This window comes from Accipiter gentilis, chromosome 15, assembly GCF_929443795.1.
Source record: "Accipiter gentilis chromosome 15, bAccGen1.1, whole genome shotgun sequence".
NCBI lineage: Eukaryota > Metazoa > Chordata > Aves > Accipitriformes > Accipitridae > Astur > Astur gentilis.
Genome location: NC_064894.1, coordinates 21,910,142 through 21,924,980, shown reverse-complemented (window position 1 = coordinate 21,924,980; position 14,839 = coordinate 21,910,142). Strand labels below are relative to the sequence as shown.

Below are 14,839 nucleotides of genomic sequence, written 5' to 3'. Positions count from 1 at the left end.
CTTGTGAAACTCCATAGCTGAGGTGCTGGAACAGACAGTAATTTCCAGTGAGTGTCATTTACAGTAACATTTTATTGTTCATCATTCAGTATCCCCTTTCCTTAAGCATATGGGGGTTGTTGGGGTTTGGTTCTTTTTCAATGGAGATGCACCCATCAGTTTATCAGCCAGCTGTCCCCATGTCCCTCTTTTGAGCTGATGTCACCACTTCAGCACCATCCATCCATCTTCCCCTGCAGTGTGTACTCCTTTCCTAGGGCCTGCGAATTTCATCTGCCATGAATTTTGTTCATTCACCATGGTTGTTTAGGAGAAAAAAAACCCCTATGAGGAAATGTTGACATCACTACTTGCCTTCTTTCTCCAGACCTTTCTTAAACAGCTATGTAGGACTGAAAGCAAGGAGGGGTCAGTGATTGCAGTCTCCCAGGGTCAAATGAAGAGAACTAGAAAAAATTACTCACAATCAAAAATTGATCAGATTAAGAGTTTGATTACCTAAAAGAGAAGAATGAAGGTACACATGCTGACAGTCTTCAAAATACATAAATTCTCTGGTAAAAAGGAAGGGAATGACCTGTTCTCTACATGGATAGGGCAAGAAGTAATGGGGTTAAACTGCACCTAAGGAGTTTCTAATTGGAGGCAACAGAGATCTGTCCTAAGCTAAGGAAAGTGGAGCACTGGAAGAGATGCCTGGGGAGGTTATAAAGTTTCATTTCTGAAGATCTTTGCATAATTTGGGTACTTACCAGGAAAGAGATGGGGAGATTGGATCCTGCTTTGTGGTAGTAAAATCACAGGATGGACCAGATGAATTCTTCACATTCCTTTCTGTCCCAGTAAGTTTATGCCATAGCTGTGAAGTCCAGAAAGATCCATTCATCTTTCCCTCTTCCACTCACATATATTAACACTCCCCCCACCCCCTCCACCAAACTTAAGGTTTATACTACTCCAGGCCAAGGGCTCTGTCAGTTCCAGCAGTTCCTGCCCCCCAAATACGCAAGTTTATTTTACAAAGCGAACCACATTCCATCTTGCCGAGGAGAGTCAATGCCTCCCCCTTCCATTTTTTGCCCAAGATGCAATGGCCCATGTTAGAGAAAAAATTATTCTCAACTCAAACCTGATCCTAAGACTAGTTCCAAGCACGTGAGCAAGATGCACGAGTCGGGAGCAGGACCACCATGAACACCTCTGCCCAGCTTTTCATCTCTTTCTAATACTGATCTGGTATTTCAGAGGAAGGTGACACTTCCCCAAGTCATCCTAGAAGTAACACAGCCAGGGATCACGGGGAGAAAGTTCAATCAAAACAACAAAAAAAAATACTATTTCCTGAGCCTTGCAGGCAACTCACAGAAAATCTGGAGTGTGACATTAATGGACAAATACAATACATAAACAACACACTGACTGTAGTGAGTTAATCTTTATTCCAAGCAGCTTTCTAAACAGGGAAAAGGAAGGAGAAGCCAACAGGACTGAAAAGGCACATGGACTCAGTTCCCAAAAGGGGCTCTCACATTCTTCCACCCGACTCTCAGTGAAAGAACATCCTTTAAAGAAAATTAGATTCACCTTGAGGACCCCGAATCACAACAAGCCTTTCCCTTCCCTAGCAAAAGCCACCTCTCATGCCTTCCCCTGCTGTCTCCTACCTCTGTTGCCATATCCTTCCACAGTCAAGAAACATCATTTCAATGACAGCTCCTTCACATGTAACAGTAAGGGCTTTTCATCCTTCCTTGAGGGTACCAGCTCCCCACTCCAGCTTCAGTAGCTAAGTCCTACGTCAAACCTGCCCTCTCAAACTAATCATGACTGTGACTTTATGAAACTCCACCATGAAACAGCATGGGCTGTTTGCTCCCACTGTGCTGTTTGGGAGGCCGTAGAGACCTTCAGTCCCCTGGTTGTCAGCAACCTACTTCCTCCTGTTTTCCACTCCCAACTTCCTCATAAATCTTCTCTGGTACCAACAATGTTCAGTAAAGCCCTGAGCATTCAGCTCACCACACCCCAGCATTACTTTTAGGGAATGACTTCCACAGGTCTTCCATGACTTCCACACCATATGTCCTTCTGCAGCCACGTAGCTGAACGCACATCTTTAGGCAACCAAAATGCCTGTAGTCACAGGCCAAAATCTATGGTCACAGCACACATCCATCTGCAAACTGAGAAAAGCTTGCTGTCTGTTACCTGACGTTTATGTGCACTCCTCTCAGATGAGTGACACGCCATTGCATGATGGGAGATGCCTGCATTTTGGTTGCATCATGGGTAAGTTTGGGTCACACAAGAGGGAAAGAGTTGTGCAACCATCAGGGTATTGAGCATCAGGCTGCAGGCAGGGTGATTACATGCTTTGGGTCAAATAAGTCCACTTTAATCCCACTTTTCAGCCTCTATTAGATTGAACATGATGAGCTTCAGGACAGGTCTCCAGCATATTGAAGCACAGAACAAATTACAAGACATGTTCTGCCAAGACAGACCAGTGCATTTGAATCTTGGTTTTGCTTACCACCTTCTGTTGTAACATATAACACTATTTCTACTCCTTCTGCGATTGCTGTGCTGGGAAGACATTAGAAAACAGAACACTTGTGGCCAGAAGCATCTATCAAGTTTTAGCATCTAAAAGACCTCCCTGCAACCTACAGAACAGGACCCGCCATAACTGGAATCAGAAATTCAAGACGAAGTGGCTGTTCCTGCTATTGGTATGCCTCATGGCCCAAACGTGCACCTTTAAACCAGTGTCATCAGTCGGGGATTTCTTGCCTGTGGCAGTCCCTCTGGATCAAGACCAGGCAACCCTGGAAGACCAAGGGGCAAGCCGTGCCTTTCCGAAGGCACGGTTCAAGGGATGAAATTCAATGCACTTGATTGCTTTTGCAGTACCACTGAGGCCATGGGGAGGCACTGGACGCGAACCAGAGCGGCGCAGAAAGGTGCTGTGAGGTAATCCCTCCCCCTGAACACTTGCAGAAGTGTTCTTGCTGAGGAGAGTAGCCCTTTTGCCTTCTCTTTAATAAAGAGATGGCTCAGCATGAAACGCGCACAACCAGCGAGCCCCCCTGACTGTGCTCACCCTCAGCGTGCGCCATGCCAACACCCCGAAATTAACCCACATACTCCAGGATCGCCAGACAGGACGAGCGCACCGCTCCGGGTTACCGGCGGCGGGGAGGGGGGTGAAAGACACGGACGGGGACCCGGATCCCATACATACCGCGGGGAGGGACGTTTCGGCAGGACGCGCAGGTGCGGCGGGCCGCTCCCGCTCACCTCCCCTCGGCTGCAGAGGCCGCCCCATGACTAACGCGGCCTGACAGGCGCGGCCACCGCGCTCGCCTCACCGCCCCCCGCCCCCCCCCCGCCTAACCGCCACCCCGCTGACATCACCGAGCTGGATTTAAATAGCTCCACAGCCCCCTGCCGCCCGGATACAGTGCGCCCCATTGGCGGCGGCGCCGGCCTATGGCCGCGCCGCGCCGCTCCCCTCCGCCAATGGCGGGGCCGCCGCCGCCGCGCACCTCCCCTGTCGCTAAGGGAGGGAAATACAGCGCGGCGCGGAGCGGCGCGGCGGGCTGTCAGGTGCGCTGGGCAGCGCCCCGCCACCGCCGCCGTCCAGGGACGGGGATCAGCCGTGGGGCTGGGTGCGTGGGTTTTCTTTCCTTACCCCCCTCCCCCCCCCTTCCCCTCTTGTTTCTTACCCCTGCTAGGCGAGCTCCGGTAGCCAGGCACCTAACGCGGCGGTGCCGGCGCGGGGAGGGAAGGGAGCGTGGAAAAGGGCAGTTTTCGCCTTTAAGGGCTCCGGCCGCGGCGTCCTGGGGGCGGTGAGACGCAAGGACGAGCGTCGGGCGGGGAGCAGCTCCGCCGCCCTGCTTCCTCGGGGGAGGCTTAGGAAGAGGGGGAGAGATGCATCTATCAGCGGTGACTCGGGGGCCAGCCAGGCTGCTGGGGCTTAGGCGGCGGATTTGTGGGAAGAGGACGGGATGAGAAATAACCGCACCTGGCAGCGGTGTTAGGAGAGGGGGGGGGGGGGGGGGATGGAGACGGAGAGGGGCTGGGTACCCCCGCAGGCTGCCGGAGCCCGTGGATGTTTGCACCGGGCGGGGAGGCTCCCCGCCGAGCTGCAATGGACGCTGCCCGCCGCTGGCCGCAGAGCGGAGCCGCCGCCGCCGAGGGAGAGCTGCTCGCCAGGAGCCGGCCCGCAGCGCACCCCTCGCCGAGGAGGGACGGGGGGGGGGGGGGTCTGCTCTTCGGCAACGCTCCGGTGAACGTAGGCTCCGCAGCCGGCCGCCCAGATAGGTGGCATGGCAGCCACGGCTCGAGCGAATAGGTAAACGCCGCTGTGTAGATGTGCTGTTTGGAGGAAAAAAAAAAAAAAAAAAAAAGAGGGAAAAAAAAATAAAATAGGAGGATGCGGACATCGGGCCTGGCGCTGCACGGGGAGATGCAATAGCCTCTTCGCCTTGTGCGGCGAGATGTAGTGTCGAGGAAAATGAAATCCTTACGTAAGGCGGGCTGGGTACCTGCTGGGTCGCCCATCGCCAGGCGCTGCCCCGCCAGAACCGCCTGGGTCTGTCCCTGCCGAGCCGCAGCCTCTGGCTGCGGGGCCTGTCCCGAAACCAGACTTGTCATCGGCGAGGGCTCGTGGCGTTTGAGAGCCGCGTAGCATCGTGGAACAAACAAAAATCAGTTGCGTTCCAAACTCTGAAAATTTAACTCGTTTCACTTGTGACCAAGCTTACGAGCCTGAAAGGAGAATGTGTAAATCTACTTTGGCGTCAAGCCCTAATAGCATTGCTTGAAACGTTTCTACGTGGTTACTGTTTACTGCTTCACACCCTCCAAATATTTCTGATTTGTTTCTTCCCCTGACCCGCAATGTGTTAATACGTTGCCTGAATATCCTAAAGATGTCGGTGTGCATACGCAAAGGCGCGTGTAAGAACTGTAGGCAAAACACAGAACGGGGTTGAGACATTTCTTAGATTTAATCTCGGTTTCTGGCTCTGCCTACGTTTTAGAGCAAGGCGATGAACTTTCTGCCTTGCTGCTTTTCTTCCCCTCTTCCCCATTCATCCTCAAATTAAGAACAAAACTTAAGTCGCAGTTTTGCTGGGGAGATTTCTTTTTTTTTTTTGAAGATGGATAAAAAATTCCTGTGCAATGTGAAACATTAATTATTGTAGGAGAAGCTGCAAATGCTTACTACAGAGGCCCTGGTAAAAGAAAAATAGAAATCAAAAGAGCACTTTATCCTTCCCTGAAAGAAAACTGCTGTGTTTTCAGAAGTCTGAGGTGCCTGCCTGTGTATGTCTTTGTGATGTGATAAAGTTTGTGTCAAGGTTTCTTTCCCTTTGGGAGAGGGGAGCCTGTAAAAAGAACCCCCCTCCCCAGCCCACCCCCCCACCCCCCATTTCTGTTTCCTCCTTCTCCTTACCTGTTATCCCTCTCAGTGAAGGATGAGGACTGTGAAGCCTTGTTTCCCTTCTGTTGTTGCAGAACTCCTTGGATGAATCGGAAGGAAGCACCGGGAGCATTCGGTGATGTCCGTGGGAGGAAGGCACAAGCCACCACCAAGGCCCTTTTCCCTCCATCTTGAGCCTTCCGTGGTGATTTGCAGCAGCACAGGGAAGTATGAAGCACTGAGGGACTGATGTCGGTGTTTAAATCTGATTTCACTTCAGCATAAATGACCATGCAAGGTTCAGATCAGCGGAGGACCAGGGGTAGAATAGCAGAAGTACTTAAGGTCCCTCTTTTAAAAGTTGTCTTTGTGTAGCTAAAGATTAAGAAGCTATTTAGAAAAGATGACTCTGCACATGTGTTTTGTTTACTGTCCTAACAGAAGATGATGGTTCGCATTATCTTACATGCTAGATACATCTTGGGTGAATCTGTATCACCTTATTGATTTCAGGGTAGCTGTATTAAGTTAGTTAAGGAATTAACCCAGCTAAGTTTTAAATAATTGGAATAATATTCTCCCTCTCTTTCAGTCAGATTTGCCCTTCATGCTACTTGTGTTTCATAATCCTCCTAGCTCTCCATTTCGTCATCGCAAGACTAGCATCTCTATTGTAAAAAAAAAAAAAAAAAAAAAAAAAAAAAGAGGAGGAAAAAACCGTTAAAAGATAGTCTTTTTTACAATCTAATCTTTATTTTCATGTTCAAATAAATTTACGACACAAACTTATCCTGTTTGTAATAGGCCAGTTTAGTTTCATTTACTTACACTGGTATTTTTTAGAGCCAGAAGCTCTCGGGAAGAGAATGTGTTCGATGCACCAGAACCCTTTAGGGTTTTGATGAAAGATATGATATCATGAGTAACATCTCCACTTCTGTTATTCTTCTTGCATAGTAGCAATAAGATTGAATCACCATTTTTAGCTATTCTTCAGCAGAACTTGTAGTCTATCAATGTGTCAGCTCAACAGCAGTTTTCTCTTCACACTAATGTGAACCAGAAGGTCCAGCTATCACTGATTTTGACAATTTTATTTTATCTGAGATTGCATGTATTGCAGAATTTTGAAGAAAATGAATTATATGACCTATTATATTTTCCTAAAGATCTACAAAACATAAAATATGTCATCTAAAACATTTCACGCTCATTTGTACCGGGTAACATTCCTAAGTTAGGTGTTTCATAAGCCTTAAGCTATAAGCACTATAAAATATTTGTGTGATAAATAACAAGTATAAGATCAAATGTGGGTCCCCTATTTTTTTTAATGTCTCGGATAGCTCTCTGTGGTGTTACATAATGCATCATAAAGAAATACGTGCCTTCATTCTCTTTAAATCACTCCGGCATGGATAGTACTAAGCCTTCCTTCAAGTCCTTGTTATGCAAGTCCTTGCTACTGTTAATAGCTGTCAGCTCTGCACGGTTACTTAAAAAACAAGGTAACAGCAGACTTTTTGTAAAGCTCCTTCCATTTCTGGAATTTACAATGAGTCAGTTCCAGGTGCGTTGCTTCCTTTCTCAACTATAAACTAAATTATTATGAACAAACAGTTTTTTCCCCATTAGAAGAAAGTCCCATTCATTCCAGTACATCACAAGGTAATCTCTTTTTTTGTTTAGTTGCATCTATAAGCATATTATGAGTATCTGAATGCACTTGTCCGGTGTCAAAGCACAGTGGAACAGACCAGAATGCAGTAATATTTTGAATGTCTGTTAGAAAATGCAGGCATATAACTAGGTACTGAAAAAATACGTAGCATAGTAAAAAATCCACAACCAATGTAGCAGAGCTATTAGGTAACAAAAAATCCATATAGGCATTAAGTACTATTATTGAAAGTTAAATCTATGTTATACAGTATAAGCAGCATTCAAGTGAAATTGATGAGACATCTATATAGAACAGAAAGAACCATTTTTTAAAGCTATGATGTTAAGATGTTCTGTATTTCTTTACTTGGGAAATGGAATTTTCCTTGTCTTTTTGTAAAGACATAAAATTAACAACAAGCACTTCAGAGAGTTAGGTGCACTGCCTGATTTATGGTGGGTTTTTTCCCCTCTTGTTGAACGTAGAGATCATTGGTGGAAAAAAATCAGGAGAAACCTGTCTGGGTTTTCCAATATCATGGAGATCTTTCCAAGAACTCTGTCCTTTAACAAGGCCTCAGTTTTAAAGATACTGAAATAGGAATATCTCAAAATTTGTGATACTGGCTATATAAAGAAAAATTTTGCTCTCAGTTTATACTTGTAGAAGTGTATGTGTAGTAACTCAGTGATGTGTCACCAGGAAAGGCGGGTTTTGTTTCATATTCTACTAATAGATGTATTAGTTTACCAATCCTCTATTGCATTTTTAATTTTTTTTACCTTTTTGTTGCTCTTGTAAATTCGGTGTACCAGCTTATTTGTTTATTTCCCTTTTCCTACTCAATTATTTTAAAAGGTTCAACTATATTATGTTCAGGGTTTGGTACGACACATGGAAAATATTTTTTTTATTCCTCTTGCAAGCAGTAGGTTGGTGGGAGGAGGTCTGCACTGCAAAATAGTATACCTACTGAATTGTACTCCAGTGGGAGATTAAATAAGAGCAGAACGGCTGAGACAAGTCATTTGTCACAGATGTTCATGCAGTTCTGGTATTTTGTTTAAAGCTGGATTCATCAAACATGATAAGGAGTAATTTCTGTCTGATATGAAGTTTCCATCCAAGGAGACTAAGTGGGTTAAGTTTAAACTGTGGTTTGAAAATACAGGGAAATTTTACTGGACAGTTGACAGCTTGATTCGGTAGCCAAAGTGGATGCAAGGAATAAAATTGGAGAATGCTATTTTTGCATTGTCTAAAATACATCAGTTCAGAAGTCAGCGGGAAAATGCATCACAAATATATTACTGTGGAGCAGAGTTATGTTAGCTGCAAGATGCTTTTGTCTATGAAGCACAAAGATTTTACCATAAACGTTTGAATTACGTAGATTATAAAGGGTACCGATGCTGTTGGAGAGCAAGTGTGAAATGTTGATACGATAACCTCCGATACTTAAGTGGCATTTACTGACTGCTTTTACCGTATTTCGTAAGTTTGTAACACAAGTTTAGTAATAACACTTAGTGAAAATGCACGAGGTAAGCACTAGTGTAATATTTATTTAAGTTTTTTTAGATAGGCTGATTATCATATTTAATAAAGTAGAATATAAATGAGAAGGCCCAGGACTAAGATTACTTTAAAAAGGAGATTTTTAAAAATGAGTATTAGACTCATTCTTAGTTTGTATTAGTTGCAATCTCTTTTAATATAATTTTCCCTTTTGTAAGTTCCTTTCTGTCTCTCTTCCTTCAGAAATACTATTCCCCTGCCCCGAAAGGGGGAAATGGAATGGCTACGATTGGCTTCTGTTTACTGGAGCAAAATGATTTTTTTCCCAAACTGAAATATATGCATTAATTTGCTAGACTACCAGCTATTTTCACCTATGGTCTTTCTGAGAACTAGATAGTGATGTCCATTTTAAATGCAGCTTACTACGTTATAGCATCTGTAATCTAGCATTTTTCTCTTTGGTAGTCAGATATACAGAATTGTCAGCTTGTTTGTGTTTAAGTACCTGAAAGCTGAATTGGAAAAAAATATTTTTGATACAATAAGTTTGGGTTTTCAGTCTGTAGTTCCTTTTGAGTTTTCTAAGTAAATGCTACATAGACTATCAGAAAAATCGAGGCTTACATAATCAAGCCATACATTTTTTCTACTGCCTCCCTTCCCCCACTTAGCTTTCATTTTACTCTGAAAAAAATGAAAAATTTTGAATAGAAAATTACTATGACATACTGCTTATATACACATTTTCATGAGACTGCATAGCTAAGCTATTCGTATGTATTTAGTAAAAGAAAGCAGTAAGCAAAATATTAAAACCTTGAGGTGGCTAAACTTTAAAATTATAGTGATCATTAAATACAGCATTATCTAATATGATGTACCTAGCTGTGTAGCAGTAAGTCTTTTTTCTTTGCATGGGGAATTAGGGAACTTCTGTGTATTTCTTACTCAAAAAGAAAAATAAGAACGTCGTACCCCATTTTTTTTATTCGTCGTAAAGCTGATGCTCCTTCGTAAGGGAGTTGGTTTTAATACCCAGCTTTCGGAGGATGAGCAGTGATTATTGTTGACAAAATATATAGCAAATGAATCAAAACTCTGTCCTGCTAGATAATTACAAATTGAATTAATTACAAAGAATAATATTAAAAAATTTTCTAAATATGTTAACATGAACTCTTACCCATAGGTGGCAGTCAGCTTTCACTGTAGTAGGCATGCCAAACTTTTGGTTCATGGTATTCATACTTATGCTGAAATAATTTTGATGGGGTATGCGTATGTGCATGTACGTAAGTATATACATGAATGTGTGTTGGGAGAGGGGGAAGGAGGTAAAATTAACCCTAGAATTAATTAGGAGGATTCTGAATTGTTATATGTAAGCAAAAGGAATTGTATTCTGGAGAAAAGATCCAGGTAATTTTAAAACCACGCAAACAATTTTTTATCTCTCCATTGCTGATGCTCATCTAAATGAAGTAGTGATAATTCAAAAACAAGCAGGTGCCCCTACAAGTTGAGCAGAAAGGCAAGTATCTCACCAGCCTTAGAGAACATGACCCCCATGCCCAATGCTCCAAACTACATTTCTGTTTCGTTGCCCATTATCTGTGAATTACAGAAGTGCCACAGTGACGACACTCTGCCCTGGAAATCCCAGCAATAAGCTGCCTTAAACATCGAGCAAATACAGAACAGGTGCGCTGGGTGAAGGTGTCGTTTCAGATGTGGAGAGAGAGCAAAACCTGTGGGCTGTGGTTCTCTTTCTCTTTGCAGAGCTGCCATTGACACTGCCTGCGAGAGCAGAGATCTGCTCAGTTTTGCCCTCAGCTTTGTTAGGGCTTTATGCGGTTTATGGGGATTTCCTTCTGCAGTACCACTAAGGAGGCGCTTGGGACCCCACCAAAAGTGGAGGGGTTAGAAGGAGCTAATAAGGCCAGATCATCTCAGTCTAAAACAAACAGAATTTGTGAAACTACACAAGTGACATACTAAAACGACAGCGCTCTTCTGAGAAAAGAAGACCGAAAACTGAAATTCATGAGTAGGTAAAGTCATACTCTTTTTACTATTACAGCTACACTGGGACTCTCTTCGGTTAAGATTAATCGAATATTGTGTCAAGGTAGGCCACTGTACACATTTAGCAGAGGTCAGGAACTAGCGTTTTACAAAATGGAAAATTGGAAAAATATACAATTATATGTTGCTACTACAGTGTTTTACTGTGATGCAAGATTAAGGGCTCAGAATTGAGCGGAATGGTGCAGTATTATTAAAACAGAAGGCCTAATTCTCCTTATGCAAGAGTCGCAGCAGCACACATCATTGTATAAGCCAAAGCAGGCAGTACGATTTCATAGTCAAACAGGGTATTTCCACACACATGCAACCGTGATGTGACTAATTAGATACTTGCATATGCACAGCCCCATTTGTTCCCCAACTGTAATAATTGGGAGGATTGCGCTCCATGTTAATTTACACTCTTGTGTAACACTATTGAATACAAGATAGCAGGTGGTGATAAGCTGGCTGGTGTGTAAATTTGATATGCATTTTGAAAATCAAAGCTTTCATAGTCAGCTCTGACCTTGACATAGGCAAGACTGGAGAAGACCTCCACAGCCGTCAGGCCTGATCCCAGCTGTGGCAGGCAGCCATGTTGCACTGTTCAACTGAACCGCAGGGGTACCAGACTCCATCTTGAAGCTACCCTTATCATGAGGTTGCTCCTCGTTTTCCGTGCCTCTGAATGGTTGAAGATTTCAGATAAAGTGTATCATGAGCAGCGGAACCTCTCGTGTTCTGCGAGGTCTTTGACTTCTGTTTAAAGAACATTTCTCTCTCCTGGTATAAAGTCCCTTCCAATCTGTCACCCCTTGAGCTTTCTTCGCTTACTGCCAAAACCTGCTCAGCCTCAGTTCAGCCACAACAGCCGTGCCATACCTGTCGTAGAGGGGGATGCTTTTCCCTGACCATTTTTCTAACCTTCCTTTACGCCTTTTCCACTTTCAGTAAATCTCTTTTAACATGCGGGGTTAGAAGTAGAGACATCCAGATAAGATGTTGCCAGGGCCTCTCGTGGTGGCATTAATACTTTTCCTATCCCTGCTAGATATACAGCAACTAATATTTTGATTTTTTTAATTTTTTATATTCAGAACTGCCTGCTATCAACATCTCACAGGCCACGAGGACTGACCAAAACATCCAGCTTACCCTTTTTTATGGATGCTGATAGCAAAATTTCTTCTTACTCATTCCTAGTTTATGACCTTGACCTTTGCACTATTGTACTGGTATTGTATGACAAGAGTGTCAAAAGGCTTTTTTGTAAGAAGGGTGTCATCGGTTTCTTCCAAACTACAGGCTTCCCGTGAATTTTCTGGCGTGTCCAGATTTGTTCAGGAATCTTTACGCTTTGCACGACTACGGACGTGAGGTGGCACATGCACATGATACGGCGCAGGGCTTTAGAGGTGAGCTAGCTTGGCTCATGAAACAGAGTTGTCTCTAGTATTACGTTACCTCAGGCACATCGTAGTGTGTTATTTCAGGTAAGCCTTCAGAAAGTTGTACAGTACGTCTGACTCGGTGTCCTGCACTGGCTTCATTTGACAGCTCTGGGCGCAAGAGACAAAATTCTGAAGTATTTTTCCAGGATCAACAGAAGAGATGGACTTAGTGTCACATTATATTGTTTCTATTGATCTGTAGGTTAATCTCCAGTTCACAGGTTATGCCTGTGAGATTGAAGGGAGAGCAGGATGTACAAGAGTTGCGTGGCACTCTTGAATAACATGTAAAAATAAGAATTATTTTTTTCATAGAAGAATCTGGAGGGTTTCAGTGGTTGTGTTTCTGGAAGTTAAGTAACATTATGACTATCTCTAATTAAACAAGCAAAAATCTATTTTTCTTTCTTCTCTTTGTCTTCCCTTGGAACTTGCTGTGTGAAACTTCTATTGTGGCATTTTTATATAGCAATTTTATTTGATATATTTTACTTCTGTGCCTGCGGGACAACTAAGAAACTTGACCACTGTGCTTTATCTTTATAGTGAAAATTACATACTGAAGAACTTTGCTAGGTTTGATGTATGCCGAGTTCCAGGATATTGAGTCAAGCCCAGCATGTAAAATTACTTTTGTGCCCTTTGTTATATGATATTGCAGCCCCTCTTTGTGCAAACAGTACCCCAGCTTGTGTCATTGGCTGATCTTTCCTAGGTTAAGGTAGTCAGTGAAAATAATTAGCAAGATCTGTCTGGGATCGTTCTTTAAGGATGTCCACTATCAACTTTCCTCTAGCCTGAAACTTCCCTTTCAAAACTACTTAGCAAGCTTTTATTCATACTAAGAGTTAATTTAGTAATTGCTGTCTTCCTTAGATTTTGGGTTTTTTTTCTAAGCAGCATACTAACAAATGTTTTCCTGAAATGCAGTCAGATTAGGTCAACTCATTTCCTTTATGTAGAAAAGTAGGGTTTGGTGTTTTTTTAAATGTCCAGATAGTGTGCCATAATGTATTCTTAGGAAAGCTTTGTAGTGTTTTTCTTATTTTCTATTTATCCAATTTTATCATATGCTTCTTTGCATCCAAGTTCTTGGTGGGCGGTCCCAATTTTTCCCCTTTTTAAACTCTGATTAATTCTGAAATCCTATTTGAGGTGGCTGCTCTTCCGCTTGGATTCAAGGAGCAATCTGTACAAATTTTCCCACCTAGAAATTAAGAAAGCCAGAATGAAACTAATTTTTTTTGCTATTTAATCTCCATCTAAAGGATTCATGGAGAAGGTCACTCACAGAGATGGTGGTTAAACATAGATTTTCTTGGAGTCTTTAGCATGAAGCTGAGAAGACCATAGACATAAGAGCCTCTAAATCCTGCAGTTTACTGCTCCAAGACTTTCGCACTTCACTTCTAGTCCAGCCAAGGGCTGGTCGTATCTTGGAGGTTTCATAAAGTCTTAAGAAGAAAGTGAACATAGCTAAACAACTTGGTTAGGGTTGCTATACATTAAAAGGCATCCTTTAAAAACCTGAGGTTACACCCAAATGAAGAAAACAGAAAAGAACTTCTCTCTGGCAGGCTATATATGTAAAAATGCTATTAACTGTATCAAAAAATGAGTTCAAGGAAAAGCTCACTGGCTCACATGGCACTAAGTTTTAGCAATGGCTCTAGAGAAAGATACAGGTAACTACAGACCATTAGGCCTGATGACCAAGCCAGGTGAACTAGTTAAAGAAAAGAATTAGTGAACAAATGGGTAAGTAAATGTGACTTAGGGAATGAAACAGGTAGCTTTTGTGGGGGGAAGCGATGCCTTGCAAGCCCCCCTGTACAGGGAGAGGAGGTCTGGTTGACACCCCTACAAGCAATTTAAAAAAGACATTTGACATTGTCCTGCTCTCGGCTGGGATAGAGTTAATTTTCTTCCTGGTGGCTGGTATAGTGCTGTGTTTTGGGTTCAGTATGAGAAGAATGTTGATAACGCACTGATGTTTTCAGTTGTTGCTAAGTAGCGTTTACACTAAGTCAAGGATTTTTCAGCTTCTCATGCCCAGCCAGCAAGAAGGCTGGAGGGGCCCAAGAAGTTGGGAGGGGACACAGCCAGGGCAGCTGACCCAAACTGGCCAAAGGGGTATTCCATACCGTGTGACGTCATGCCCAGTATATAAACTGGGGGGAGTGGGGGCCTGGGAGGGATCGCTGCTTGGGAACTGGCTGAGCATCAGTCAGCGAGTGGTGAGCAACTGCATTGTGCATCACTTGTTTTGTATATTTTAATTTTTTTATTATTATTATTATCATCATTATTATTATTTTCTTCCTTGTTTGCCCTATTAAACTGTCTTTATCTCAACCTACGTGTTTTAATTCTTTTTCCGATTCTTTCCCCCATCCCGCTGGTGGGGGAAGGAGTGAGCGAGCGGCTGCGTGGTGCTTAGTTGCTGACTGGGGTTAAACCACGACAGACATCTTTTACCAAAGGTTCTCAAAGAAATTAAGCTGCATGGGCAAAGAGGCAGCTTCTCATGTGGACAAAGAACACATGAAAAGAGAGAAAGCAAAGGACAGAAATGAACACTCACTTTTCATGGTGATGGGAGACAAAGAGCAGAGCCCCTCCGCTGGCATTATACAGCGTGCTCAGAAATGTTCTGGGAAGGGGCATGAACAAAAGTTGCAGAGATTACTGTCAACACAAAGA

At 43.4% G+C, this 14,839-nt stretch overlaps 1 protein-coding gene across 1 annotated transcript; it reads right to left on the bottom strand.

The window, feature by feature from the left end:
- Window positions 1-354: 354 nt before the first annotated feature.
- On the bottom strand, window positions 355-5,724 carry LOC126045967 (uncharacterized). The gene is made up of 4 exons (XM_049817679.1): window positions 5,465-5,724; window positions 3,729-4,380; window positions 753-859; window positions 355-446 (listed from the first exon to the last, which is right to left on the bottom strand). The coding sequence occupies exons 1-4, from the start codon at window positions 5,722-5,724 to the stop codon at window positions 410-412; spliced, it is 1,056 nt and encodes a 351-aa protein (XP_049673636.1). The 3' UTR covers window positions 355-409.
- Between the last annotated feature and the right edge of the window lie 9,115 nt (window positions 5,725-14,839).